Source organism: Acanthopagrus latus, chromosome 22 (assembly GCF_904848185.1).
Source record: "Acanthopagrus latus isolate v.2019 chromosome 22, fAcaLat1.1, whole genome shotgun sequence".
Lineage (NCBI taxonomy): Eukaryota > Metazoa > Chordata > Actinopteri > Spariformes > Sparidae > Acanthopagrus > Acanthopagrus latus.
In genome coordinates this window covers 20,413,614-20,441,580 of record NC_051060.1, presented here as the reverse complement: position 1 = coordinate 20,441,580, position 27,967 = coordinate 20,413,614, and the positions used below count along the sequence as shown (strand labels likewise).

The 27,967-nt window shown below is 41.4% G+C and overlaps 1 protein-coding gene across 3 annotated transcripts; it reads left to right on the top strand.

The window, feature by feature from the left end:
* The first annotated feature begins 931 nt into the window (after nt 1–931).
* On the top strand, nt 932–25,448 carry ppp2r5cb (protein phosphatase 2, regulatory subunit B', gamma b). 3 transcript variants are annotated; one of them, XM_037086561.1, is made up of 16 exons: nt 932–1,058; nt 1,631–1,690; nt 5,283–5,445; nt 16,544–16,743; nt 19,612–19,722; nt 19,836–19,928; nt 20,055–20,185; nt 20,282–20,341; nt 20,481–20,589; nt 20,708–20,761; nt 21,046–21,216; nt 21,316–21,443; nt 21,541–21,642; nt 21,913–21,985; nt 22,299–22,415; nt 22,568–25,448. In XM_037086561.1, exons 1-16 carry the CDS (start codon nt 1,032–1,034, stop codon nt 22,700–22,702), a joined length of 1,734 nt encoding a protein of 577 aa, XP_036942456.1. In that variant the 5' UTR covers nt 932–1,031; the 3' UTR covers nt 22,703–25,448. The 3 variants fall into 3 exon arrangements, with proteins under 3 accessions (XP_036942456.1, XP_036942455.1, XP_036942457.1); XM_037086560.1 differs by having other exon boundaries at nt 5,280–5,445; XM_037086562.1 differs by lacking the exons at nt 932–1,058; nt 1,631–1,690; nt 5,283–5,445 and adding an exon at nt 11,284–11,487.
* Nucleotides 25,449–27,967: the final 2,519 nt, after the last annotated feature.

Sequence of the window (27,967 nt, the reverse complement as noted above, 5' to 3'; positions counted from 1 at the left end):
AATGAACTGGAATTGGCAAAATTTGAATTGAGTACAGTTAAGGACGAAAAAGACATTGTAGTTGACGGTAAAATTCCAGTAGATGGCAGTAATGCAACACCAAGGATGCCAGCTGCTGTGTTCCAAGGATTTACCAAGCTCTTCAAATATTCTAGAAAGCTGTGTGCATTTACCAGTCAGAGGAAAGCAGAGGTTAAGTAAAAAACAGGAAATTATATGAAATTTGCCACAGCGCAATGAGTTCCAAAGTGCTTAACATGCTTTAGAATAATGTGAAGGATATTCAGTGACAGAAAAGAGCACAGTGATGAGAAAGTCTTTGAGTCTTTTTAAATGTTTTTAATCTTAGGATAGCCATGATGATCACATAGAACAGTGCAATAACATGCATTAATCATAACAATAAAAACATTGAATAGTCACAAATGCACCATCTTGTGTCTTCCCTCCCTCCCCAGCACACCTGCTCCACATTCACTCCATCCAATATTTTCTGTAACAGGTCATCCATATCTGTATGTTACACTGATTAATGGAGAAGGAAGAACAAATAAACAAAGCAAATGACTAAAAGATAAGTAGACATTTCAAATTGATAAAATAAAGAATTTAAATGAAAGTCACAATGTGCACAGAAAATATGGTCCGAATACCCAAGATGTCATCTTCAAATTGTCTATTGTATATTTACATGAAAAAAAAAGAAGCATTGAACCAGAGACTTTTTGGCATTCTTGCTCAAACGATCTACCTTCTGGCTACAAACACACTCAGGTGAACATTATGACGCCTGCTGCTGCTGCTGTGTAATCATGTGTTGTAATAGCCGCCTGTCGCCAGCAGGGGGCTCCCGCTGCACCCGCGGTGATGCTGGGCGCGTCAGTCTGAGCCGTTGGGGTCAGCTGACGGACAGCAGCCAATCACAGGGCGAGGACGGGCTGGAGCCGCCTTACAGTGTGGTGCCCTGAGAGTTGTCAAGGTTTTGATTGTGGAGTATTCGAGAGGGGAGCAAGGGCGGCTACGCTTGTACAATGCCGAATAAAACGAAAAAGGACAAGGTGAGTTTGGAGAGAGGTTGCGACTGCTGGGAGCAAAGTTTGCATGAGGTGCATTTGAGTGTGTTTTATCGATAAACCGGCCTCAGTGGAAGACATTTAGCAACGGGCGCAGTGTCCCATCACATTAACGTTAGCCAACCAGCAATAATCACCAGTTAGCTGCTACCCTGCCAACATGTTAGCGCCTGGTACGCTGTACCTCTTTTTTTTATTTGAAAGCGTTATCAAAAGTGAGATATGTCAGAATATTAATGAACGTTTTCCCTGACAGTGTGTTTTTTAAAAAGTGTATATGTAAGGACTTTTGTCTTTTGTATATAAAGCTGAAAGCCGGGGTCGTATGAAAGGGATTGATTTTGAAGTAACGTTCGCTAGCTAGCAGCAGACCTGCCAGTGTATTCAGAGTGTGAGACTGGGTGGGCAGGCGTGCTATTTTTAGCAAGGATTCTTCCATGGCTGCTGCATTCATTGATAGACTGCTCGCTGGTGTTGTCAACCTACATATGTGGTAGTGTTCCAGTTGACTTCAGTGCTTCAACTTTTCTTTCTTTCTTTTTTCTTTTTTCTTTCAGGAGGCCCCCAAGTCTGGCAAAGTGGGCAAGAGTGGAGGGCAAGAGAATACAGATCATGAGGTAGGCTCACAGTGAAGCACCTGCAAAACAGTAGGGCTTTTGTCTCACACAAGTTCAAATGCCACTGATAATACGTGTGTCTGGAAGAGGGCTGCCTTATCAGTGACAATGCGAATTGACTCGCTCAACCCCTGCACTATCAGTGTCCGTTGCTGTCCTTTGCAGTGATTCAGGGGAAGGTCTTTAAAAAGAAACGGATCCTCAGATGGTATGAGACCATGCCCTTAAAATCAGTACTAAATAAGTTGGTTTCCCTGCCTGATACGGTTTTTATAGATGCACAGTATATCATGTGAATCACAGTTTATAAATATCACAGGAGGTGGCTGTGCAATCTGAAATGCACCATAATAACCCCCACTATGTACAGAGCTTATGTTGATATTTTCACTGAAACTGGTCAGCATGGTGTTGATACAATTATGGTATTCTCTGTAGGGCCTTTTGTCGCAGATTTTAAAGGCCCTTCTAGCAGATGTGTGATACTGGGTTATATAAATAAAATGGACTTGACTATTAAAGCAGGCACTCAAATCGAGGACAGAAAACCTCCTGTGGAGTGGGGGGAGAAAGTCTTACTTGATGTAGACCTCATGATTCTTTGAACATACTTTTCGCAGCTGCATTTCGTCACATAGCAAGCAATGTGGGTTTTTGATCCTCCATAGCTTTTTCGACTATTGTCATATAAAAGTCATCAAGATTTGCCCACACACTACTCGGGCTCAGACAGCGGTTAGATGTGCAAGTATACCCCGCACATGATGTCTCGTAGCAGCTGTAATCCTGTGTAGTGAAAACCAAATGACAGCTTGAGGCATTTCATGTACTCGCTTGATTGAGTGGTTCTTGGTGCAAAAGCTACCATCAGTGAAATTGTGGCTGAACTCCTCTAAATGAGAATCTCATGAACTCACTGTGCTGTGGATCGTTTGGTTGCTGGCTTCCGTTGGTGTGTAGAGCATTCATTGACAGGGCTGGGTTGTACCTTGGTCATGGTTGCCCTTCTCGTGACTCACACTGCAGTTTGTTCATAACATGGTGCTAAATTACTTGCAGATGACATCAGTTTAGAACACCAGCCATACAATCAGGGGGTTTACAGAGGTTGCTTTCTAATACTGCTGCCGTGCACATGTAGTAATATTTTGCATCAGGCTGCACAATCAACTGAACTGTAACCGTATTTGCAATCGGCCCAAATGCAACATCCAAATTGCAATAACTATGCTGTTCTGTTGTACTGTCATGCCACAGAGACTCACTGGCCTATAGATGTTGTTCTCCAGAGGTCATAAAACATTTTTGTTTGGTACAGACCCAAATGAACGTCATATCCTCATGATTTTAATTCTATTTGAGTGAATATGAAAATTGTTATTGTGAAAATGATCGTTCACACTAATCTTGAATTGTACTGCAGTCATAACATCTGTCTAAATAATCGCAATATAATTTTATTTAACCATATTTTGCTGCCCTGTTTTTGCATCATGTGGATAAAATGCCTATATTGAATATAATCTTAAGGATATAACAAAGATATTAGGATAAAAATGTATGCCTACTGTACAGCCTGCTCATAAACCAGGGGACAGATGAAATTACTTGAATATTACACTAAAATGAGACTTTTAACTTAACTTGAAACAATCAAAATAGTTTTAAGGACATTTCTTGTCATACAAGACTGCAATGTATAATATGTGGCAAGGAGAATGTACTCATGAAAAACGTGAACAAATTCCAGTCCAGGATTGGCGCCTCAGAAATTACCATCTGTCATAAACTCTGCATCTCAAGGCAGGAATTTCTCATGAGATTGCCAGAAACAGCTTTTATGAAAAGCTATTGCACTCAGTTTTTTGGAACCTGTCAAGGTGTATAATGAAATGTTGAAAAAAATGGTAACACATCTGGAAAAGCCAAAAGCCTTCAGCCAATATTAAAAATCGTTTAACATTGTGTTCATTCTGTAATAACATAGACATCTGGCGGAAATCATTATGTAACATTATTGCTCTGCGTACAGCATTTGTAAAATAGCACTAGGGCATTCAGTGGGACCAGGTGCTCAGTATGGTCTCAAACACTATTCTCATGATTTTTCCTCCATTATGAAATGCATCTGTTAACAGATCCTACAAACAACAGATCAGACTTTTTTCATGACTTCTGTAGTCACCATATCATAACATCACTGAACCCTTATGGAAAGATTTCCACTTCCTGAAGGCTTTTTATTTTCAGGTCTGCTATGACAGCTGACAGCAAAAGTGGCCCCCCTACTTACAGGTCATTCAATATTCATATTGCATGGGCTGGTCACCACCTGTTTGTATTTTAGTGGCTGCTGTAATACACTGTCCTGTTTATTGTTATTAGAAATGACACCTGAAGTTAATCCCTTTAAGACAATAATGTATATTTTTAGAGACGTGCAGACACGTTATTTTTCCTTACCAAGAATAAAAGTAACCCTGCATGGATGATTTGTTACGGATGTGCTTGAAGACAACACAAGTTTTCAGGATAGACATGTGCACATATTTTGTGTATATAGATATGTTCCTCCGCTGTCGATCTTTCTAAATTCATTTTTTTCGACCGTCTGTGTTTTCCGCCTCCCACCCATCTTTTGTTGGATAATATCAAGCAAGAGCAGCAATCAATAATTCTGATGTGTGTCAGCAGCCTTTTAGCAGAGCTACTCTTGCACCAGCTGTGTGACGGATTGAAATAGCTGCAAGCTGTTGTTGTTACCCCCCACCCTTCCCTTTGTCTCATATACACTGTTACCAGAAGTGTTTGAGACTGAAGGAAACATTTATATATATATTTAAGATGACCTCACTTGCTTGGGCAAACATCAGTGATGAGGTACATTCAAATAATTAAATTAGAGAATTTAATGAAATGATCAGACAAGTAAAGACTAAACTCCTGTCTTTGTAAGACATGCAGATGTAATACAGTTCCTAATGAAGGGCAGCTCAGCTTTATTTCCCACTTCCCTCGACAGCTTGGTAGTGGCCCAGCTCCTAAGCTCCCATCTTGTAGCGCTGCAGATTGTGGCCAACTTCATCTGGGTCTTAAATGATTTTTAATAATTCCCTGGTGACTCGGAATGACGCAGCTCCAAAGCTGCATCTGGTGAAGTAAGCCCTGTGCCATCAGGTGTGTGTTGATGAATGGATCCCAGCAGGCAGGTGGGACCAGCTGTGACAAACTTGCCACATTCAGTTGATCTCACATCAGGATTATATCCAGCTCTACAAACCCGCCTGGGTCTTCTGAGACACAGCTTTGTGGCTTCATGAGTGGAGAAGAAAATCACAATGGTTTGTTTTTTCAGTGCAAACTTGAAGATAAATGTACTGCGCTTTTTAAATACATAGTATTTGTCCATTGGGTAAAATGTGGTTTAGGTAATAGAATATAAACATGTATGCAGTTAAGCTACTCAGCTAGTGTTGACATGCAGACAGTTTTATCAGATTCCTCCTGGAACTCTCGCTCACACTCAGTTCACCACATGTGCTTGCTCTACCACAGTGTCACTAATGTGGGTGTTTTTCTCTTGTTTCAGCAGAGCTCTAACAGGAAGACTGGCAACAGTGTTCCCCCCACAACTCAGCTGCTAAAAGGGAAGCAGCCAGGTTCTCAGACACCTGTCAAAAAGGACAAGAGGCAGAGCTCCTCTCGCTTCAGCCTGAGCAACAACAGGGAGCTACAGAAGCTGCCTGCTTTCAAAGGTATTTACTGGTACAATGACTAAATCCTGTCATCTAATCACATAATCATCTCAATGCCTCAGTGCTCTCAGTTTTGGAGTTGTTGGGTGCAATACATGCAAACACTGTTAGTAGAGCTGCTGTTTCCAGGCTGGAAGGGTCTGTACTCGGATGTGGAGTTGTGGTTGTGGAGTAGACAAACTACCATTTTGTGGGCTAAAAAATAAATGTAAAATGTTTTGAAGCTTTAATTCAAGACTCAACAAATCACCCAGAAGCTATATATAGAGCAGAGTTTTCTTTTAGGGCATGTGGGGTAAGGAGTCCCTGTAATCTTCACACAGGTAAGTGCAGGCGTCACAGATATGCATACTTAGAGCTACGCAGGCAGTTATTTACTCACTCTTTCCAAGCTTTGATACCTATGAACATCCCCTGCTGCATCATTCTCAGTTTAATACCAAGCTGAGCATGACATTACGCAATACATGGAAACAAACAGAGGACATACATGGCATGGACTTTGCGCTGGATTTAACCCAAGCGTCTATATTTAGTGGTAATCCAGAGATAAAGCTTTAATTCCATGGTCCTTGTGTTTCAGGATGTTGCCAATGACCGGCAATGTCTGGCAGGCATTCTTCTATTCCTCGTCTCTTTCCCCCATCGTAGAACGTAAACTGGTCTGAGTTTGCAGTTGTATATTGATGTTTAATGTCCGAGCCCAGTGCCAGGATTGCACCAGATGGAAAAGCGAGAGATTGATGCTGCTGTTAGGCCCCTGGGCACATTATCTATGCATGTTTCTGTATATGCATGCATGAATAAACACACAAACAGGTTGTCCACTAACTTTTCCCAGCGCTCAAAAAAATAATTATATAACTTGGCGGTGCAGCCGAAATTGTATTGAATGTGATCTCACTGTTTCATAAGGTGAACAGTGGCAAACATGCACAAGCATCAGTGCACAGTGTTTTTCTGTGACAAGAGTAGGAAAACGAAACAGTTTTATAATTAGGGCTTCAAGTAATTATTTATTATTATGATTTAGTTTTTTACAGTTTAAAGATAAGTCTATAAAATGTCCAAGTTGTTTCTTCTTGTCTTTTAGAAAAGAGTGGCTTTGTTTTTCCTCACTCTTAAGTCTGAATACCCTCCTTGCAGTGAGCATCTTGTTACAACACTTTAGAGCAAAGGCAGCATTCCTTTTCAGGGAGAATTTGCAAATGTTACTTCATTCTTTGGAAGACTTTGCTTATAGGACAAAGTGTCACTATCTGTGACTAAAGGAGACAGCTGCTGTGTTATTGTGTACCATTTGCTCCCAGATCAGTTGTTTCTGTACAATAAGACTTTTATTTTTTATAGAGTCTCAAAGTAGTTAATCTTACCATTAAATATACCTGCATCTTTATCTTAGTTAGACATTAGCTTTGCACTGTGCCAAGAAACTAATGACTTCATTTCTGATTTAAAAAAAAGCTGCTCATTTCCCACACACCAATGAAAGCTTTGATAACATTCTGCAAAACATTATCCCACAGTGGCCCAGTAGATGTTATCACTTTGTCCTGTCCAAACATGCTCCTCGCTTGGCCTCTTTTCTCTCCAGGCATGTTCACCACCTCCCGATGGAAACACATGTCTGAGAGGCTGTCCTGCAGAGCCACAGGGCTGAGGCGAGACTGAAAACCGTGACCAGGAGAAGCCCCCCCCCCCCCCCAAAAAAAAAAGCAGTTGTGCTTTTTGGGACTCTAGAGCACTTTTTAACTAGCCTAGCATTTGTGTATGTTAGCGTGGCAGTTTTAAAGACATACATAACAGGAGATTAATGGGCCTGTTGATTTTGTTGTGGTCTCGTGTTTGTATTTGCCAAAAAGCCCAGAACAACAACAGTTGTTGCCTCTGTATGTGTTCTCTGGTAAAGCAAGTGCTATCCTGCATGAAGCGTCTGTCTCACAGGGTTTATCGCCATCTGCTGGCTAGAGTATCACATTTTTGAGTTACTATAACGTTGGTTAACTGGAACAAACAGTTCAGTAGTCAGATGGTCATGTAATTTAACTTACCCTGAATAATTTAACAGTGGAAAACAAACAGAAAATGGAATTCTAATTAATGAATTGAAGTGTTTTTGCAGTTAAAGGCATTTTGTCTGGGTTAAAGTTTAAAAATACATAGAATAGGATCTGCACAATTTTGGAACATATTATATTTAGTGCAGCACACATTTATTTTGAAGTTTTTGGACTGGACTGGAAAGAGAGGGTCATTAAAGGAAACGCAGGGAAACAATTCCCATGTTGTATCAGTTACTGAAGAAGTTAGATCACTTTCCAGAGAATCAGAGTCTCTGTAATATTGTTTGCTTTAATCAGTGAGCATACTAGTGTTGTTTTAGGTTAACGTGCGTTAGACTTATATGTGTGGATGACACATGCAGAGCCAAGAATGCTCTGTGGTAATCCCATCTTTTTTTCTTTTTTTTTTAATTTGTGTATGTCTTTTTGAAATAGTGTTTCTTAACAGCCATTTCTTGCAGAGCAGAAAGGTCTGAAGTGACACTGAAACTCATGCTGCTGTGTTTTTTTACTGTGGCTGGCAGGATGCAAAAGGGCAAGGCAGGATTCAGGGAAGGGTTTCCTGTCCCACTCCTGCAGGTGGTAGGGGAAAAGACTCCCACACCTCATGAGAGAGACTTCCCTGGTCAAACACTTCATAGAAACACAGAAACATAACTCGGGTTTCTGAGGCTGTGTTACCTTGCAATGTTTTGGAATGAGTCTGCTACTTTCAAGTAAAAAGATGCAAACACTTCTTGTGCTTGACCTGCAGTCAAATGTTTGTGACCACAACTGTTCATTATACCCTTTTGGTAAACATCCGACATGCATTGTATATATCCTACCATAAAAATACTCGTAAACGGTAGTTCTCACTATGTGCAAAAGGAAATTGGCGGCTTTTCATACAATTATTATAAACTGTTCCCTTTGCCTACATTTGTGATAACGCTCTCAACTGAATGGAAGCTGAGATTTTGAACTGTTCATATTTACTGTCTTTATGTGACAGAAATACAGAGCAGCCATGAAGGACATGGCTTGAATTTGAATTGATCACTTTGAGAATTGATCTGGGATATAGATAAAGCTGTTTCTGTCATTGAAAGCTGCTTAAGGGGGAAAATGAAGTTCTGCTGCCGTTAAAAGAACCCAGCTGTATAGATTTAGGCCTTAAGTGCTTGTAAAACAGGAATCATGACACCGAAGATCAGCAGACCTTTGAATGAACCACTTAACTGGCCTGCTGCTATCAATGATGACTTATGAGAAAGCTCTGCTATAACACGAGCCAGCACGCTCTCCATCCCATCCAGGAGCAGACTCATGATGCCTCACAAGTTCACTGTCTTTCCACTGACAGAAATAGCACAGACAGCAAAAAAAATGCTCAAGCCTGTCGAATGCATGTGCCAAAGGAGCGTTTGGAGAGCATTTGTAACAAGTGGGTGTGTTTGGCGATGTCTTGCCTTGGTCAGAACAACAGATCTTCTGATGGGAGGTTGCCTCATGACTAGGGAACAGAATGGCAAGAAAGAGCCCTTTATACGCTCAGACTAGATCCTGCTGCTGAAATACCCCAATATTGTATATATTAGGACCAGACAGACTTGATGTTAGTCACAGTGGATTGTTGTGCTTGGGATTCAGTCCCTTTTTCGGCCTTTTAGCTTAGCTGAAGACATTCAAAGTTGCAGACTTTCCTGACAAACACAAACCAGAAACCTGAAAGAGTTTGATTAGGGCAGAAGCACAGAGAAATCAATCATCCTGGGTTAGCTTTTTCCTCTGAGCAATCTTACTAGCTAGAGTTGACCAACATGATGCTTTTCCATACATTTGACCAAATATACAGTTTTGTGAAATGAACTGTTAGCTGATGTCGTCCCTCTATCTGATGATCGTTAATTAAATGAGCAGCACAGATACATAGGTGAGATCTTAAGTCATCCAGTTGCACAAATTCAAGCTGTGATTGTGACAATCTCTGAGAAACAATGTAAACTTTTATTCTGCACTCACTCAGATAGTTACAACACTCAGGTGGGGAGACATGAGCAAATGCAAACAGACCATTGAATTTTGGTGCTTTTGTCAAACATAATGTCCCGACTTGAACCACACAAACGCCTCCTGCACCTCTAAAGCAGAAGTACAAACCCGCAGGGAGAAGCTGTGACACGATATTATCTGTTGAAACAGCTGTGCTTCTTAAAAACCCTACAGATTACTCATGACATAAAGTAAATGTAGATACAGTATTTTGACATAGAAACACACTTCTTTGATATTGAAACCATGTCAGAGTTACCCAACTACACTGAACCAAAGTTTGTTGTCTGTCTGTTGTTTTGGCGTGTCAAATCAATACAGAGGAGGCTTTAATGTGATTATAATGCAACAAGACATGTCCTTTCAAAAAATGTGCATGTTAATAATTTAGTTGTTAGCATGTCACATTTTATAATCTTGACTGGCACTGACATTCATGAGGAGTAAAAAATAAGTGTGTAGTTTGAAATATGCAAATGTGTATAAAAGTGCAGACTGTGAGACGTTGTACTTCACGAAAAGGAAACACATGCTCAGGTTAGTACCCCACAAGCTCTGTTCACATAAACAAGTGTGTGGATTGTCTTGGGTACACAATTGCTAATCCTCATGAGGTAAGAAAAAGTGCACAGGAAATGACTTTTTACTTAGTAGTGTCTCACTTGCTCTTTTTTTATCCAGTGCCCCTCCAAGAATGTGTAACAGTGCAGCAAGCACTGATAACAAATTCGGGACTATACGTTATCCTCCTCCAAAATGCAAAGAACACACCATGCTTTGCATTTGCATGGTTTTGCACGGCTCAGGCAAAACGTGTGTGTATGTGTCTGTATGTATGATCCTTGCAGCATGATGACACACACAATACACAGAGGGATTGGTGATTGTATATGTCGTGATTGTGGGTGGATGCACACTATTACTCAACCTTTCCAACCTGATTGCGAGAATAATTATCTTGCTGCTTGATTTGCTGCAAAAAGGGGTTGTTTAATCATACTTGGTCTGTCATGATGGTTTTAGTGTCAGCACCACCGTAGATGCGCTCTCTTCCCACAAAGCTTTACAGTGCAGGGTTTTGCTGCTGAGGCAGACAGAGTGCTGCTCGCTACATATGCACATCCTGTCTTGCTCACATTGAGACTTCCTGCCTTCCTGTTTCTCTGTCATATACACCTGGGCTCAGGCTGTGGTCCTGGAGAGCCATCTGTCACGCAAAAACTCACACGCATGCACACAAAGACAGCACATGTTTACAAAGGGCTTTTGTCTGACGGTGTTAAACAGTCTCTTGTCTTGTACAAAACTCAGCCTGTGGTGTGGCCTTTTAAGGCATTGAACGCCAGTGATTGTATAATTATGCCAGTTGTGGTGTTGCGGTTTGTTGTTGTCATATCAGATTGTGAATGAGAAATGAGGAGTGTCACTTTACCTGTCCTCTCATTCACAGTGGCAACATGTTGGATAGTAATGTATATTTCCTGGCCTTATTCTTGCATTTTAAATATAAAACGGGCTTAAACTGGAGTCTGTTTGTAGTTTTGTGCTTCAAAACTCTGGACAGATGTAGCTGCTCTCTGCTCCAATCACAGTAACAGTCCCACCCCTTTCCCCCCAGCCCACCAGCCAATCCCTTCCCTCATGTTTATGTATTCTGACAGCCAGCCCCATGTGATTGCAGCCGGCCAACCGGGTGGCTGCAGAGAGCTATGACATCACTAACTAGCTGGTTCCCTCCAGCAGCAGGGGAGCTTCATTTTCTGCTCCGAGTGTTCGTGCTAAAATGGAGGCTGGCTCCTCGCCTTAGCCCGGGCTGCCCTCTTCTCCCCTGTCTCCCGCCTCAGCCCACTGATGTTGGCATGTACTAGAGCCGACACTGGGATGGTTCTGGATGCACCGAGCTCCAATGGGCCTTTCCAGCCTGTGGCCCTCATGCATTTTAGAGGTGAGAATAGGAAATTTGCCTCCTCTGCTTGTTCTGTATTTCTGTGTTTTCAAGGGGGAAATGAGCAAAAATTGTTGCCATATACTTTGGATTTTTGCACCAGAGAATAATTGTGTCAGAGGACTTTTCTAAAAGTTGCTGTGAGAGAGTGAGAGCATTCACCCCCTTAGTGCTGGTGGCAGGAGTATTTTTGGAGGAGGAAGCGGGGGATTGTGTTTGTATGTCAATGAGGAAGGGTTCTGCCAAGACAGTGCATAGCTAAGCTTGAGTCAGGGAGGGAGGGCGAGGAGAGAGTGAGGAGTGCTAGTTTTGAGTCTCCCATCCCCCCATCAAGGCTGCTGATGTCATAGGAAGTGAGGTCAAAGCTTGTTGCCAATGTGTGCGTTTGCATTGTATTGTATATGTGGTGTCAGCTGACACACGTGTGAAGCTGAAACGCTCCTCTGGTTGTTGTTGAATCTCCTGTTGGCTTCTGAGCTCTGAGCCTGAAGCCGGGACCCTCAGCAGGTCTCCAGCTTGTAAAACAGAAACAGACTCTAGATGCAGGCTAAGAGTGAGTGATGTAGTGTAACAAATTCAAGGCTAATGTTCATATATCAGTTTCTCTGCAACCAACTTTACTCCAGAAATAGATGTGACCATGTACATTCATCACGTAGCTGTTTTCCTGTTAGTCGCATGCTGTGACTTGCGAAGGCATTCTTTCTGTAAAACTGTAGGCACAGTTAAAGCCACATAATAACATATAGCCACCTGTCCTAATGTGCACCGGACGGCAGATATGTCCACATTGACACAGAGTATGTTAAAAAATAATTAAAGGTGTTGCCAATTTATTAATCTGTTAATTATATAATCACCAGCTGTTATTGCAGGATTTAAGATTGGGAGTATTTTCTTTCCACGACCGGTTTCCTGCGAGCACGCTGGAGTCTTTAGATGAGTAAAGGTTATTTGCCCGTCCATGCAGAGAGGCCTGTGTGTGAAGTCTGCAGTTGCACAGCATGTCTCTTAATATTTTAGGCCTGTTCAGAAACCCTAGTGCTGTTGTGTAACAGGAGCTGGTAGACCTCTTGGTACTCAGTGTTTGATGAGCTGAGGTGCTTATGGATGGCCCTAACTTTCAGTTCATTAGTTACAGGCACCGATTGTTCAGGTGCGGGTGCATTCAACCATGAAATCAGTCGGTATACTTGGAGTATTTAACTTGAAACTTGAAGACTTCTAAAAACATTTAGCTTTTGAGGTGATGAAGTTGGGTTGCCACAGTTAAAGGACTAAACATTTTTGTTGTTGTTATATATTTAGATAAATACTAAGAGATTTGTTTGCACCTTTTCTTTTTCCTGGTCTAAAAAGAAAAGGGCTTAATACTTCCTGTAGATACTGTACCTGCCAGACCTGTATCAGTGAAATGATCGTCAATAATCGACACAGAAGGCGGTAACGAGTATTCTTTTTATGTTGCAGCTTCGCTGTTTAAAATGGCAGCTTTGTTGGAAAGGAAGACAGAGCAAAGAAAATACTCAGCTGTGTCTTACATAAACACAGTGTTGAAACAAAAACAACTCCCCATTAGGCTTCTTCACGGATGTGGTAGCCAAAGCTCAGGGGTGAAGCAAATTGCCAGCTGTTCGACCTTTGATGCGGTTGATTAGATCTTGTTTGTGGCCAAAACTTTGGATGAAGGAAAGTAAAGTATGATGTTACCGCAAAGCTACTTACAGGCTCGTCACTATTCAACACTCCGTCTGAATATAGACTTGAAAATGTTTTGTATTCAGCTGGCTGGACTCCAGGTTTCAAGGTACAGCACACGATGGCCCTAAAGGCTGATGTACGCTTGAAGAACAAGTTGTGCGATTCCTTATCCACAATTGCAGGAAACCTGGATTTTGATTATGTTTTTATGATGACTTACAAAACCAGAGTATTTTTGGGTTTGAGAAAGCAGTACGTAGGATTGAGAGAAGAAAATGTTGTATGTACAGGTAGCACACGGGTAGCTGCATTTCGTGTGTGCGCCTGTGTGTGTTGAATACCAGCTGTGACTCAGAAACATGGAGGTGGAGGGAAAGTCCGTCGATGGTGCTGCCAATCCCAGGTGTGGGAGTATGCACAACCTGCAGTACTGGATGTCTTAGAATTAACTAATTTCAGCAGTGCCAAGTAATTACATTTTTGCTTGGCATTAACTCTGATGTTTGTACCAGTGCCTCCACATGCTGTAGAGGCTGTATTCACAAGAGAGCTGTGTAGAAAGTACTGCAAATTAATGATTAAACATTACACTGTCAGCTCTTTCCAGATAAGTTAGAGGAGTATGTCAGCTGGCAGACAAAATGTCTAGTGAACGATTTAAAAAAAAAAAAAAAAAGGGCAGCTCAATATTCTGGTGACTAAAAGGGAGATTACATAAATGATGGAAATGTGGCAAAATGTTACTTAAAAAGATGTCAACAAAACTATGGCCATTTTCTGTTCAAAGAGTGTGTCTAGGTATGCAAGCGGTATGTGTTAGTCTGTTTCCTGTTGTGAGAAAGTACCTTGTCAGACGTGTCAGATTCTAGATAAGTGATAATAAATGAATGAAAAAAAAACCCTCCATACTGATTCTGTAAACCCACAAAGCAACTGAGTTTCAGTGTTTTGTGAAGTGCAAAACTTTTCGTTGAGGCCGAAACTAGTTGTTACTATCTGATGTTGCTGCTGTGGTTCTGTATGTGATGTGATGTTAAAGTAAACTGATTGATGGCATCCACACGCAGATCAGTGTCAGTACATGTTTATGTAAGAGCTGAGTGTTACTATCCTAATCTGTCATCAGTCATCAGGACTGTTTCTGATATCGATCTGATTTTTATATATTTTTTTTTAATGAAGAATAAGATCAGCTGTCTTAATTACCTTTTTTTATCATGAGAGCAGTTTCTCCTAATTTTGTGTTTGTAGTGGTTTGGTTTTAGGATACATTTGTTAGGAACATCTTTGACAAGGATAAAGCTGTTTTATGTGAAACCTGTTGCCACATTCCCAATATGATTTAAAAAATATATATTTTACGGCAATTTAATGGCACAAAATGGATTCCAACACCTCTGCATTTCTACCTTTTATATTAAGTGTTGTAGAAAGTGCTGACCCATTCATGTTGGGTATTCTCCGGACTCCCAGTTGGTATTATCTGTGAGGTCAGTTTGGCTGACACATCTCTTGGCCGCAGCTGATGGTCACAGCAAATCGGCAGCATATGATTTCAGTGTAACAACAGCAGCCGCAGCAGCTTGCATACATCTTTGATTAGGAACGGCCGGTCTCCCCCCGGTCCAAAGTCCCATCTCTGCCTGTAGTCACCATGGTGATGTGCAGTACACATGCAGATTGTTAATGGGGAGACGATACTGAGTCATAAATCACAAGCTGGGATGAACAAATCCATGCTGCCCCAAGGCATGAATGCAAACGTTGGACAAAAATGAATGAGCACCACTGCACTCGTTATTTTGGTTTAGGGTGCTTTTTGTGGATGTGGAATCTGACCAACTGAGGCTGAATGATTTGCAGGAGAAGCTGTTTGTCTGTTGTCATTGCTTACAGGCTGACGCAGACATTTGTCTGTGTGACAGTACAGTAGTTATGTCCTTGGTGAAAGCAGTGTGTCCCATTGCAGAACCTCCAGCATGACGGAGTGTGTTTTACTACCATTGATTATAGTAATGGTGTCTTATCTGGTCAGCCATAAGTCAGTAACAACTGATTTAAAGCATACAAAATGGCTATTTTAAAATCCCTGCCATGTTTACTTGTAGTTCTAGCACAGCATTGAAGCTCTTTTACCTGATGTTGCACTACGTGGCAGTAAGCACCTTATGTCTTCGAAACATTTTTCAGTGTAGGGTATGGGAACACCTCGAGATTGTTTGGGAGCAGACTTGTAAGTGCAGAACAAAAACCCTCTGGTGATTCTGCATTTAGCTCCTGTGCTCCGAGCTCATATTAATGGTTCCTGAAAGTTACGTGTCTTATTTTCTAATAATGTTTACTTTATTGATTAATTGATGGTGCATCATAGCACGCAAAAAGTGTTTTGGATGATTGGTATTAATCAGTGATTTATTTGAGGCAGCTGTTGAAGGAGGATAATGCATGCACGCTGGAGGAGGCTGGCTCATTGACTGAGCGTGCAGAAGCTACAAAAACGTGTAATGACTTTTAAATTGCAAGCTAATGATTGTGCACACACACACAGACAGGTGTGGCTTACTTTTCCTGGAGGTAGATTTAGAGCCTCTGCAAGATTGATGTAGTGTGACGCTGTCTATATTGATTCATGAAGTGTTTAAATGCAGTCTCTACATGTCACCACACGAACTCCACAGCAGCAAATTAGCTGCTTCAGCTGTGCTGAACCTGTATGACCGTAAAGCTTTGGGACAAATTGTCACTGACTGTGAAAGTGGGGGTGGTTTGAACTTTGAACAATGATAAACATTTAGCTTTGTTGTGTATTATCTGGTCCAGTTTTGGATTACATTAGTCCAGCATCTGGCCTGTATAGTATTACACAGTAATCAGTGCTGTTGATGATACTGTGAAAAAACAGCAGCTGCAACTAGCCATTACTTTTATTGTTGAGTAATCAGTTTTTTTTTTAATTTTCTGTTTTCATTTTCTGCTCTATAAAATGTCATAAAACAAAATTTTAAAAAAAGCCCAAATGTGACATCCTGTTTTGTCCACAACCTAAAGACATTTAGTTTACTGTCATAGAGGTGCAAAGAAAATCAAAATACATAAATTTAAGAAGGTGTAATCAGGATTTTGACTCTTATTTTTCACCCTTAAATTACTCACATGATTATCAAAATAGTTCACCACTTAATTTGATATGTGGTAATGAATCCAATAATGTTTACTCCTCCAGTGTTATTATCCTGTCCTATTAAGATTTACTTTCAGTGTTTTAAGTAGAATTTTTTTTTCCTGTTTCCTGATAAATCTACACACAGAAAGGAGGCCCGTCGATTCCAACCGCCTCTCTGTTTCTGTCTTGCAGATGTTCCCCCTGCAGAGCAGGAGAAGTTGTTCATCCAGAAGTTGCGGCAGTGCTGCGTCTTGTTCGATTTTGTCTCGGACCCACTGAGCGATCTAAAATGGAAGGAGGTGAAACGGGCGGCACTAAGCGAGATGGTGGAGTACATCACCCACAACAGGAACGTCATCACAGAACCCATCTACCCGGAGGTGGTTCACATGGTCAGTATTTAGAGGGATTGAACTACAGACTTGGTCATTAATTAATTAATTAATTAATATTATTTTATTTTAATAGCTCAAACATTTCTTAAATGCTCAGTATGTCATTTGACTGAGAGGCAGTGTTTCCCACAGAATCCCCTTGAGATGTACTGGTGACTTTCGCTAAGGACTACATTTTAAAGCTTTTATTAAGTTCCATCAAAGTCTTCACTGCTTAGGCTCAGACATGGATGTCAGCTTCAGCTTGACTGGCGTGCAGACGCATACAACCGCAGGGCGGCGATAATAGTTTCATGAAATAAGCCTACAGTAATAAGCTTCATAAAGCAATTCATGCCTTTCTCACGGGTCTGGCTCAGAAAAGTGTAGCAGCACAGCAGGTTGTTAAGGTTTAAGAATGGTCGCCTATATTAATTCCTGAGTCGTCATGTCATTGAGGTGTGAAGGATTTTCTGTCATTGTCTGTAAAGCTCTGTGAAGCAGTCTTGTGAATAAGGCTCCGCTGTGTATTACTGAATGCATGTGACTATGAAGAGCCATTTTACACAGTAGAATGTAGTTATTGCTTTTATATTCAATTAGCCTCTGTGTAAGGATCTGCTATTCGTTAAGGCACTTATTTCTTCCCCATGGGAAAAGAATGTATTGTGGTTTCAACTGGCAGCAAATGCTTACTGCTTTAAACCCATTGTGCCTTTTCTTTTTTGGTCTTTAGTTAGTCTGAGATGGTTATAGAAAGCAATCACCCCCAAAATCATATGGACATTTAGACTCATCTCAGAGAGATTTCTGCCATCTGCAAATGATATTAACAGGAGATGGCACTGCAGAAAAGCTATATGTGAGCTTACTCAGTAGGCTTCTCGTCCATGATTATATGCACGTATCCTTCAGAAAGAAAATAAACTACGCACAGGTCTGTGAGTAATCTTGAGTAATCGGGTCATGATTTCTGGAAAGAGACATTTTTGCCGCTCTGAGCAGCACAAGCCAGTGCCATCTAGTTTCTGACTTACTTCTGGCCAGTATCTCCGAAACTCAGCAACTCGCACCAAAACAATCTAAATGGATAAATAGCACAGCGTCTAAGTGGGGGAAAAAAAAATGTTTTTGATTCACAGGTTGAACTGTCTCTTCAACCTAAATGAGTCACTAAACCTACAGTACAACACCTGTAGCTCCTACCTGTGCAGATCTCAACCTTCCCATTCTTTCGGGCTGTATTCAGCGCGTTATTATTGAGCTCCTACTGTATATTTATCAGAGACGTGCTCCTCTGGGGTTGTGGCCTGGATGTGTTCATGGTGCCAGGTTTGCTTTCCCAAGCCAAATTAAAAAGCCTTTGATGTTAATCAAAGCCCTGCCTCAATGCCACATGGTAAACTGCAGGTGATCAAGGTGCAAATGTACTCGCATCCTCCTTGTCGTGGCTTCATTTGATCAGCAGAAAATGCAACAGAGCTGCCAAATCAGCATTAAAATGTACTCGTATTCCTTGCAGCCCCTTTCCTCTGCCAAAGAGAGACAAAGACTCTTTGAAGTCCACTGCTGGCTTTCATCATCAAAGTATGGAGACTGACACGACAAACTCGTTTGCAGCAATAAAGAGTGTATTCTTATGTTAAGGCCGTATGTATTATTTTCTCCCATAAGCCCTTGTTCTTTCAGGCCATGTTTGATGCCTCGATGTTCAGGCTTTAGAACAATATTTTAACAGACCTTCGGATGACACGACAGCGGTTGTTCCATTAGATCCATTCTCTGTGGAGGGAAGTAAGAAATGGTTTCTGCTAAGAATATAAACATGATGGTGAGCGAGTGTGTTTCAACCTTTGGTAGACTGCACTCTGGAGGGACTGTCTGAAGTGTGCTGCCTATAAAGTGAGAATAGGCTGAAAGGGAAAATGGATGGATGCTCCCAGTTTGGGGAATTGAATTGCCATTGAAACAGGCTGCTGTCTCAGAAAAGCATATGGCAAGAGGGAATATCCAACCACAGACACACATTTTCATTCATTCTTCATAAGGAAAATAAGATTTTGAAGTTGGGTTAACATGATGGAAATCCATTTGACGAACCGTAATCCTGTTGGTTAGTGTCTTGGAACAGTTGAAGGCAGAGGAGTATTGGAAATCATTTTTTCGGTTGAAATGAGCTAAGTTGTTTTCAAAAAGCAAACTCAAAACTGAAGATAAACCAGTTTGCATGGGCTACGTAATCTTGTGGTGTGTTTTTCATGTATTTGCACTGTAATCGACAGTACAATAGCCACGAAACTCTTAATGTTTGTGTTGGCATAGCAATGCTGTTGCAAAGAATGTTCTCCTCCTTAGTTTTTAGAATCAGCTCCCCTGAAGCTCTGTTGATTATTTGTTGTAATAGTGTAGCACAAGAGACTGATTGTAAATAACCTGGTTTGCTTGTCAGACACTCTGGCTGATGGATCTCCGAGTCTCCCCATCAGCTTCATTATTTCAGCCGTCAGACCTGTTTTAGAAGCAAACATTTAATCAGTGGCAGGTAGACAAATTTAACAGCCAGAGCTTTTGTTCACTAAGGTTTGGCAATAGCAACTGTGTTTTTTTTTCTCCTCACCTTGGCCAAATGCTGCATAAAAGATTATTGTGTGTGCATTATGGGTAAAAAGGAGTGTTTACTAAAACAAACCAGTGATGCTCAGTCACCTGTTGAGCATCCAATGTAAATACTGAAAAAGGTCAGCTGCTTCCATCTGTTCAGCAGCACTTACAGAAAGCAGAATTATCACCTGTCTTTGCAGTTGAAGCATGGTATCATTAATTACTTGTGTTGACTGAATGATCACTTGTTGAGCTGACCTACGTCTCTATGTTTTTACCCCCCAGTTTGCTGTGAATATGTTCAGGACGTTGCCACCATCATCCAACCCCACGGGTGCCGAGTTCGACCCAGAGGAAGACGAGCCCACGCTAGAGGCGGCATGGCCACATCTACAGGTACACAGCACACACGCACTTACACACACGCACTGAGACATGGGTCTTGATTCTTTACTGTAAACTGATGACAGTATACCAAAGTCTTCTAACCTCTTCTCTTCTTTCCTCAGCTTGTCTATGAATTCTTCCTACGGTTCTTAGAGTCACCTGACTTTCAACCAAACATAGCCAAAAAGTATATTGACCAGAAGTTTGTAATGCAGGTGAGCATACACTGATCATTTTGGTTGCATTTAGTTGATGTTTGAGTGTGTTTCTTTATAGATCTATGTATTTGGTGCTCAGTTGCATTTGTAATTCTTAGTAATCCCGTTTTTTTCTGTGTGCAGCTCTTAGATCTGTTTGACAGTGAAGACCCCAGGGAAAGAGATTTTTTAAAGACCACTCTTCATCGCATCTATGGCAAGTTCCTGGGCCTGCGAGCGTACATTAGGAAACAGATTAATAACATATTTTATAGGTGAGTGAGGTACATTAGTGACACATTAGGGCCTGTTGTGCTTGTGACTAACGTGGAGTGTTTTGTTCAATGTAACACTGTGTTGCTGTTTTGTAGGTTCATTTATGAGACTGAACACCATAATGGAATAGCAGAATTACTGGAAATATTAGGCAGGTAAGAGATTTTTGAGAGGTGCAGCCATAAAAAAAATTCTGCTGTTGATGGTTCACAGTGTCCTTTTGGTTTTGCGGTCTATTAGTTTTACGTACAACTCGAGCACTTCTTCATCTCGTGAACACTTTTCTTTTCACAGCATAATCAACGGCTTTGCATTACCACTGAAAGAAGAGCACAAGATTTTCCTGCTGAAAGTTCTGCTGCCATTACACAAAGTCAAGTCTCTGAGTGTATATCACCCACAGGTACCCACTTAAATATTGTCTTTGATATTGTTATACTTTTAAACAATAGACAAAGTCTTTTAATATCGGTGTTTACAGTGCCGCAGCGTTGAAACATTATCTTCTGTTTGTCCCTCAGCTGGCCTACTGCGTGGTACAGTTCTTAGAGAAGGATAGCACCCTCACAGAACCGGTAAGATACGATTTATTAACGGGGTTGTGTCGTTAATATTGTTGATTGAATTTTCCTTCAATATCCTGTCTGCTCATGATCAGTTAGTGGCTGTTTTGAATCCAAGCACTGCATCGCTGAAGTCTGGTTTTTCAAATTTCCTTCGTAGTCCAGACTTGCAATGTGATTTTTCAAATACAAATGATTTCTTCAGGATTGCCTTGTTCGTTATTAGTCGGACAAATTAGATGTCCGTACAATCTCTTTTTTTCTTTTTTAATAAGCCGTGTGTCCTTTGTGTGCAGACGGTAATGGCTTTGTTAAAGTACTGGCCAAAGACACACAGTCCAAAGGAAGTGATGTTCCTCAATGAGCTGGAGGAGATTCTAGATGTCATTGAGCCTTCGGAGTTCGTCAAAGTCATGGAGCCCCTCTTCAGACAGCTGGCCAAGTGTGTGTCCAGCCCTCACTTTCAGGTCTGACATCATCCTAGTACACAGTAACACATTTCTTTTCTATCCCTCATCTAATGATGTCTTTGTAATGTAACGCTGCTGTAAACTGTCCTAAACTAGGTAGCAGAACGAGCTCTGTACTACTGGAACAATGAGTACATCATGAGCCTGATCAGTGACAACGCTGCCAAGATCCTACCCATCATGTTCCCATCTCTCTACCGCAACTCCAAGACCCACTGGAACAAGTGAGTCACCACCCGGGCCGCCCCTCGGGCCTATCTCTGTGTTTCTCCACCAAGTCCTTAAATCAAGTAACCTGTGGTAATCATTGTCTGTGTGCAGGACGATCCACGGGTTGATCTACAATGCTCTGAAACTCTTCATGGAGATGAACCAGAAGCTGTTCGACGACTGCACCCAGCAGTTCAGGGCAGAGAAAAGCAAGTAAGTGACAACTGAGACATCAAAAATCTGAGTCTTGCAGCGCAGCCACAGCTCTCTTGGTTTATTATACAGTCACCAGCGTCATAGAAAAGGTCGCACAAACATCATTAGAAATGGAAAAAATGACTATGCAGGCGAGTAATTTAGAGATGTAAACTGGGCCATAAATGCTTTGAACATAACAGATTGATGACGTCAGTGTGTCTTTGTGTAAACATTTCCTCCTGATGCCGTCTCTAATGGTTTTGTCTGCTTTGTTGGTATTTTCAGAGAGAAAGCCAAATGGAAAGAGAGAGAAGAAGCGTGGATTAAGATTGAGAATCTTGCAAAATCAAACCCACAGGTGAGCAAAGAGATTTTAACCTAGCAATATATTAATATTGACATCTTCTTACTGAGTGACTGACGCTTCAGTTACTGTAATCTTTCAAGCCAGTTTTGTGTTTCTGTTATTACAACAAATATCCATCATACTGCAGCCTTTGAATGCAATGACGGAGTTAAAAAAAAAACAGTGTTGGAGAAGTGGGTAGAGGCTCCATATATGTCCAAATTGTCCAAAATGAGTGTGTATTTAAAGTCAAAGGCAGGAGTGCCTGAGTGTGATGTGGTGCCTTTAACTCTTCTTTCCCTTGTCTTCTTTTCTCTCTGTACAGTTTCTGATGTACATCGACTCAGGTGGTCCAGACGGTCCGATGGACATGGAGACAGACGGGCCGCTGCTAGATGACGTCAACGCGCTAAAGAAATCAATGGAGGAGGAAGCCACACAGGTTAGGGCTATGGCAGTGAATATAGGGGAGCTTTCACATGTGGTTGTCTAGACTATTCTGTTCACCTTTGCAGACAAGCTACTGTAAAGTGAAACGACAGTGAAGAACGGTTAAAGTGTGTGCTGAATGTTCCCTCATCTCCATGTGTCCAGATCGAAAAAAACCAGCGTAGAGAGCGCCCGTTGATGCGGAGGAAATCAGAACTCCCCAAGGACATCTGCACCGTCACGGCCTTGGAGTTGCACCGGAGGGCAGAGGAAATGTTGACAACTCATGACGGCCACTAAGAGACCACCCCAGATCCACCGTAAACCAGCAGCAGCAGCAGCAGCAGCAGCATCCACCACAACACAGGCCCGCCGAGGCCAGCACAACAACAACACGACTCTGGTATCTCAGTCCAGCCCAGCACAACACAGAACTGAAGAACAGTCCCAGCTCCACCTGACACACAAAAATGTCTAAAGCCGCACACCTACGTCCAGGTTCGGCTTTTTCCAGGACGGGCGGCGCTCGATCCCCCGCCCCCCCCCCCCCAAACACTCTGGTTGTTGTCCAGCGGAGATGTCTGTGGTGCTGGACGGCCCTGCATGACCGCGACACGCACCGTGCCCTGATCCTCACCCAACATACTGTAGTGTCTCCTTTCCCCTCCAGTTGTTTTTCCCTCCTCCTGTACGCTCAGCTGTTTATTTCGGGGTGCTGTGCTGCCCCCTTCTGGTCATTTCTCTCAGGTGTTCTGTTCTGTGTGTGTGTGTGTGTGTGTGTGAGTGAGTGTGTGTGAGCAGTTTTCTTCTTGCCTCTTCTTTATAGATGTCAGGTGCTTGTACAAATAATATGAGCCCCACACATTAACCTCCACATAGGACGTCTCCGGTGTGATTTTCTTTTTTTAAACAAAACATTGATTTGTTTCTATATATTTAATATTTTTCTCATAACATTTAAACAGCACAGATGTTTAAACAAGACAGCTGTTTATATTTTTTCCTACATAGTATATCAGGAGCTCCTCTCTGAGTCAAACACACTTCCTGTTCTGTTTGGAGCTTGTAATTTTTTTATTTTTTTTTTTTTACTTTAATTTTCCATTAGCTGTGAAGACTCATTGATCGCTCTGTTAATCAGGACGGGGTCATCTGGGACTCCCAGTCGAGTGTCTGGATTAAAAGCATCACAACATCAAACAGTGCTGGCCTGACGGAGGTCCAGGTTTTCCATTTATTTTTTAAATTTGTTTTTTTTTTTTTACCAGATTCGGTGCCAACCTCTCTCATGAATATAGCTCCTTTACTTAAAAAAAAAGACTCTTTTAAATGTGTAGGCAATAAGTTCACGTAGGTGGCAGTTGTGCGTCGGCAGCTCAAACGATGGTCAGAGAGTTTATTACAGATTCAGATCCATTCGATCGGCCGGTGGGATTAGCCTTGCCGCGGCAGTTACATGAGAGGGGATTGTGGGATTTATTTTTGGGTTGCCCGATGCATCCAGCCGTTGTTGGAGTGTGTCGAACACGGTCATTAGCATTCAGTACAAGCCGCTGTCATTCATGTGAGGCTTACGAGAGGTCAGAGATGTAGTCGCTCGTCTGGGATTTCCACAGTGTCGCGTCGAGAGAAGTCAAACGGGGGGCAGAAACTGTGCTGATGGCGCAGATCGCTTTTTTCTACTCTTCTCAAGCAAGACCCTTTTGTTTATAAAACACTTGTTCGAGATCAGACCACTCCATAGACGAGGTATGTTTGGTTTGAAGAGGTCATACAGTAAGCCTTTCTTTTCACAGTGCCTTTTATAGTCTAAGGGGATATTTGCTCAACTGAGAATCGAGTAGTAGCTATAAACTATAATGCCAGGTGTGTTTAAAAGACAGTTGTAACATTGGTTTCCAAAAAACAGATGCGTTTCAAGTCCGTACTTGACACACTTCCAGATGCTTGGACTCCAGCACATGCCTTGTCGAAGCTACAAAGTCGATTATTTTTTCATAGTCGGAAGCTAGAGAGGAGAAGCAAATGAAGCACTTCCTGATAAAACTTGAAAGAAAATAGAAACGCAACTGAAAAAAAAAAAGAGTAAAGATTTGAAATCCGTGATGCTGTCTGTCTTGGTGTGTGGGTTCACCTCCCCTGGGTGCCTGTCAGCGAGAGCACAGGAGAGGAAATCGCCTCCCATCGTGACTTTTTGTCCCATTCTGCTTAAGATTCGTACCGTTGTTTGACCCCCTTCGGCCCAGACCTGCACACTGGCTGTAACCCCTCCCTCACCACCCTGCAGGGCTCGTTATTTGGACACGTGTTTGATCTGCTTCTGGATGCTTGCAAGTTGTTCTTTTTTTGTGGTTTTTATTCTTCCTTTGCCTGCAGAACCTCCCTATCAGTGTTTCAACTGAATGTGCAAATTGTAAATAATACAGTCGCGTTGTTCCGTTCTCTCCATGTTTGTCTCGAAGAACAGCTTTCACCACAGGCCTTTAAGAAAACTCCTTCAGTTGTCCACATCCTCTGATTGCTGGTTGTCCCTTTGGTGACTGTTGTTCTTCTCAAAATGGCTTTAATATTGGCTTCTTTGGAGCTCTCTTCGTTTTACATAAGCTTTGTTTTCTTTTTTTCTCTGAAAAGAATGAAGTGTCCTTTAGTATACGTCTCATACTAAATGGCTTCATCTAATATTGTACATATAATGTACTTTTATTTTATGTTATAACTATTATTAAATGGTAGATTTCATATTTTGTACAAATCACCCAGTGTACAGAATACAGAGGTTATTAGCAACTGCAGACAGTTGGTATGTGGCACAGACTTCAACACATGTGACTATTTACATTTAGAAAATCGTATAGAATTTGGATAGTTTTTTATCTATTTGTAATCTGACATCTTTTCCGTTTTTTTTTTTCATCTCCAGACATGTGTTGAGATTCTACATACATGAGCTTTTTGTGTGTGCTTTTAACCAAATCTCCAGTGGTGTACATCTATCTATATACAGCAAATAAAGAGAACATGTGAGTTTTATATTTTCATCCTAAAACAAACTGTTCTGCGAGTCATCATTGGTCATATCTGAGAAAACAAAAAAACAACTATTTATGTGGATTGATTGTGATACTTCCACTTACGATCCTGATGATGGTAACAAACTAACACAACCACACACACTCTAATTCAAATAGGCAAAGTTCTGGTGGCGATTTGATGAAGGTGAATCCTGTGTCGATCTCTCTGAGACCCGAATGGCAAATATTCAAAGACAAGTCTCTGTTTCAAGTCGCAACAAAGTGGTCTGTGTCAGTGTATTAGCCTGATTATACTAAATATAAAAGTGACATCCAACATTTTACCCAAGATGTTAACAGAAGAAACAAGAACAGCACATGCATTATTGCCTGAGGAGAAAAAAGAAAAAAATCACAATGTTGGAGCGAGTGAGAGGAAATTCCTGCATCCATCCCTTATTATACTGATCCGCGCCAAACATTAATGGGGTCTATTCTGGGCCGGACCGTCCTCCATCGTTTCGTGGAAATCAGTTCTGTAATTCTTACATAATCTTGCTGACAAATCAACCGACCGACAAACAGATGGGTGAGAACATAACTGCTTTGTCTACAAGCTGAGATAACATGACTGTCTCACTGTAAACAAAAACAAAAACAAAAACAAATTTGCACCATTTCAAATTGAATGAGGAAGTCAAGCATTCAATTAAAATATTGTATGAAAGTGCAACGTGTTTGTCAACTGGTTATATAGCAGAATGACCCCAAAAAACAGAGGACGTCTTGCTTATTATTATTATTATTATTATTATATAGACCTTTAAATTCTTAAAATGTATATTGATGGCGGCTAACACTAATTACTCACAAGTCATATACAACAACATGAAAACCTTCACAAAGGAACCAGATTTCCTTTGCTAATAAACCTGAATTGTACTGACCTGTGTGGAAACCGACTAATTTAATTGTAAATGCAGTCCTGTGCTGCCACCTGCTGGACAAACTTGTTAAACATACATCCATGAGAGCCAGATGATTCATCTCAAAAGGATTATCGTCATTATAAATAGTGCTTCAGTTATTACTGTTAGTTACGCCTGAACCTCACAACTACACTAACGTTACCAACGGTGTGAAACAAGCGTTTCTACATCTCTGTACTTCGACACAGACTAATATTTCTACTTCAGAATGGGAACCTTTTAATGAAGGTTTCATGGCCGGTAGTTTAAACGCAAAGAATTACAGACCACTGTCTTACTGTTGACATTATTTAAATTGGAGTATCTTTTCCATGAGTTATGAAACCTTACAACAACAGATCCAGGCAGTATTTTTTCATGGTGTAGCTCTGTTGTAAGAACAAGACGTATCACATTCGCTCTAAAGATGCTGTGCTGTCTTATGTGTCTGCTTTTAAGTACTTAAGTAGGTCATATTGTGCTTTTTTTTCTTTCTTTTTTTTGCATTTCCTTATGGTGTTATGAAGCATTTCTGTGCATGTAAAAGGTCTGCAAAGTGAAGAAGTCTTCCCCAGTGGCAGTCGCTTTCTCCCACGGAAAACACTGCTCCTTTACTTCCGTAACATCTGTGTGTCACTATTTAACCATTTTTTATATATGTGTATGTATTTACTATAAAATACATACACTTCTGTCAGTCAGCAGACAGTTGCTACTGCTGTTGCATCGTTATTTTAGATCACACTACCTTGCTCGGCATGACCCGCCCTGCTCTGCCTCTGATTGGCTACATCGTCGAAGACACTGTGCGAAACAAGATGCTGCAGCGATGCACCGTATGAAAGAAATAATGTGTTTTTTTGGAAATTAAAGCATGTAAACCTTTTCTACTCGGACCCCCAAATAAAAGAACGGACCTGAAAATCAGCATCACGTGACCTCTTTAACGCACGCAGCAGTATTGAATGAGGACGCCTCAGTTAATTCATGCATCTCTGACTAACCTGGCAGTGATACTGCGGTTTAATTCACAAGCAGTTATTTTCACAGAGTGTCGTCTGAAGGACACTTAGCCGGCACTACTTTTTCGGAGATGTTGCTAGGTGCTGCCATCAGCCACTCACAGTTGCCCTAACGCCGGCTCGTCCGAGGTCACCTAAGTCCCTCTATTCAACCGAAGACAACAGTGACGATTGGCACCCGCCCACCCTCTTGTGTCTAGCACCCCTGCTGGGATCTGCACTGAACCCAGATGAACCTGCGGGGGTTCAGTAAACAAACAGACCCGGACAATTTGTAGCCTCTGAATTGCCTCTGAATTGTAAAACGTGCGAAGGTGGTGACGATGACACAGTGAAAATAGAGACACTGCACTCATTCATCCGTTTGATTCATGACTGTGTTTACATCTGATGGATCCCACACATCCTATTTTTAGGGTCAGACAATTACTATGTTTTTATTGTAAGAGAACTAAATATTGTAGTACAATAGGCTTTGTCTTGTAAATGACAGGCCTAATGAGGATGCAAGCTGTCTCCCACAAAAAAGCCAATTTGCCTCATTATCGACACATTGAAGCCCAA

Bases quoted from the DNA above. Each gene is read 5' to 3' on its own strand.
- ppp2r5cb (XM_037086560.1), top strand. From the start codon at position 1,032: ATGCCGAATAAAACGAAAAAGGACAAG. The intron at 5,446-16,543 runs GTATTTACTGGT...TCTGTCTTGCAG, and splicing joins GAAGCTGCCTGCTTTCAAAG to ATGTTCCCCCTGCAGAGCAG. The intron at 20,762-21,045 runs GTAAGATACGAT...CTTTGTGTGCAG, and splicing joins ATAGCACCCTCACAGAACCG to ACGGTAATGGCTTTGTTAAA.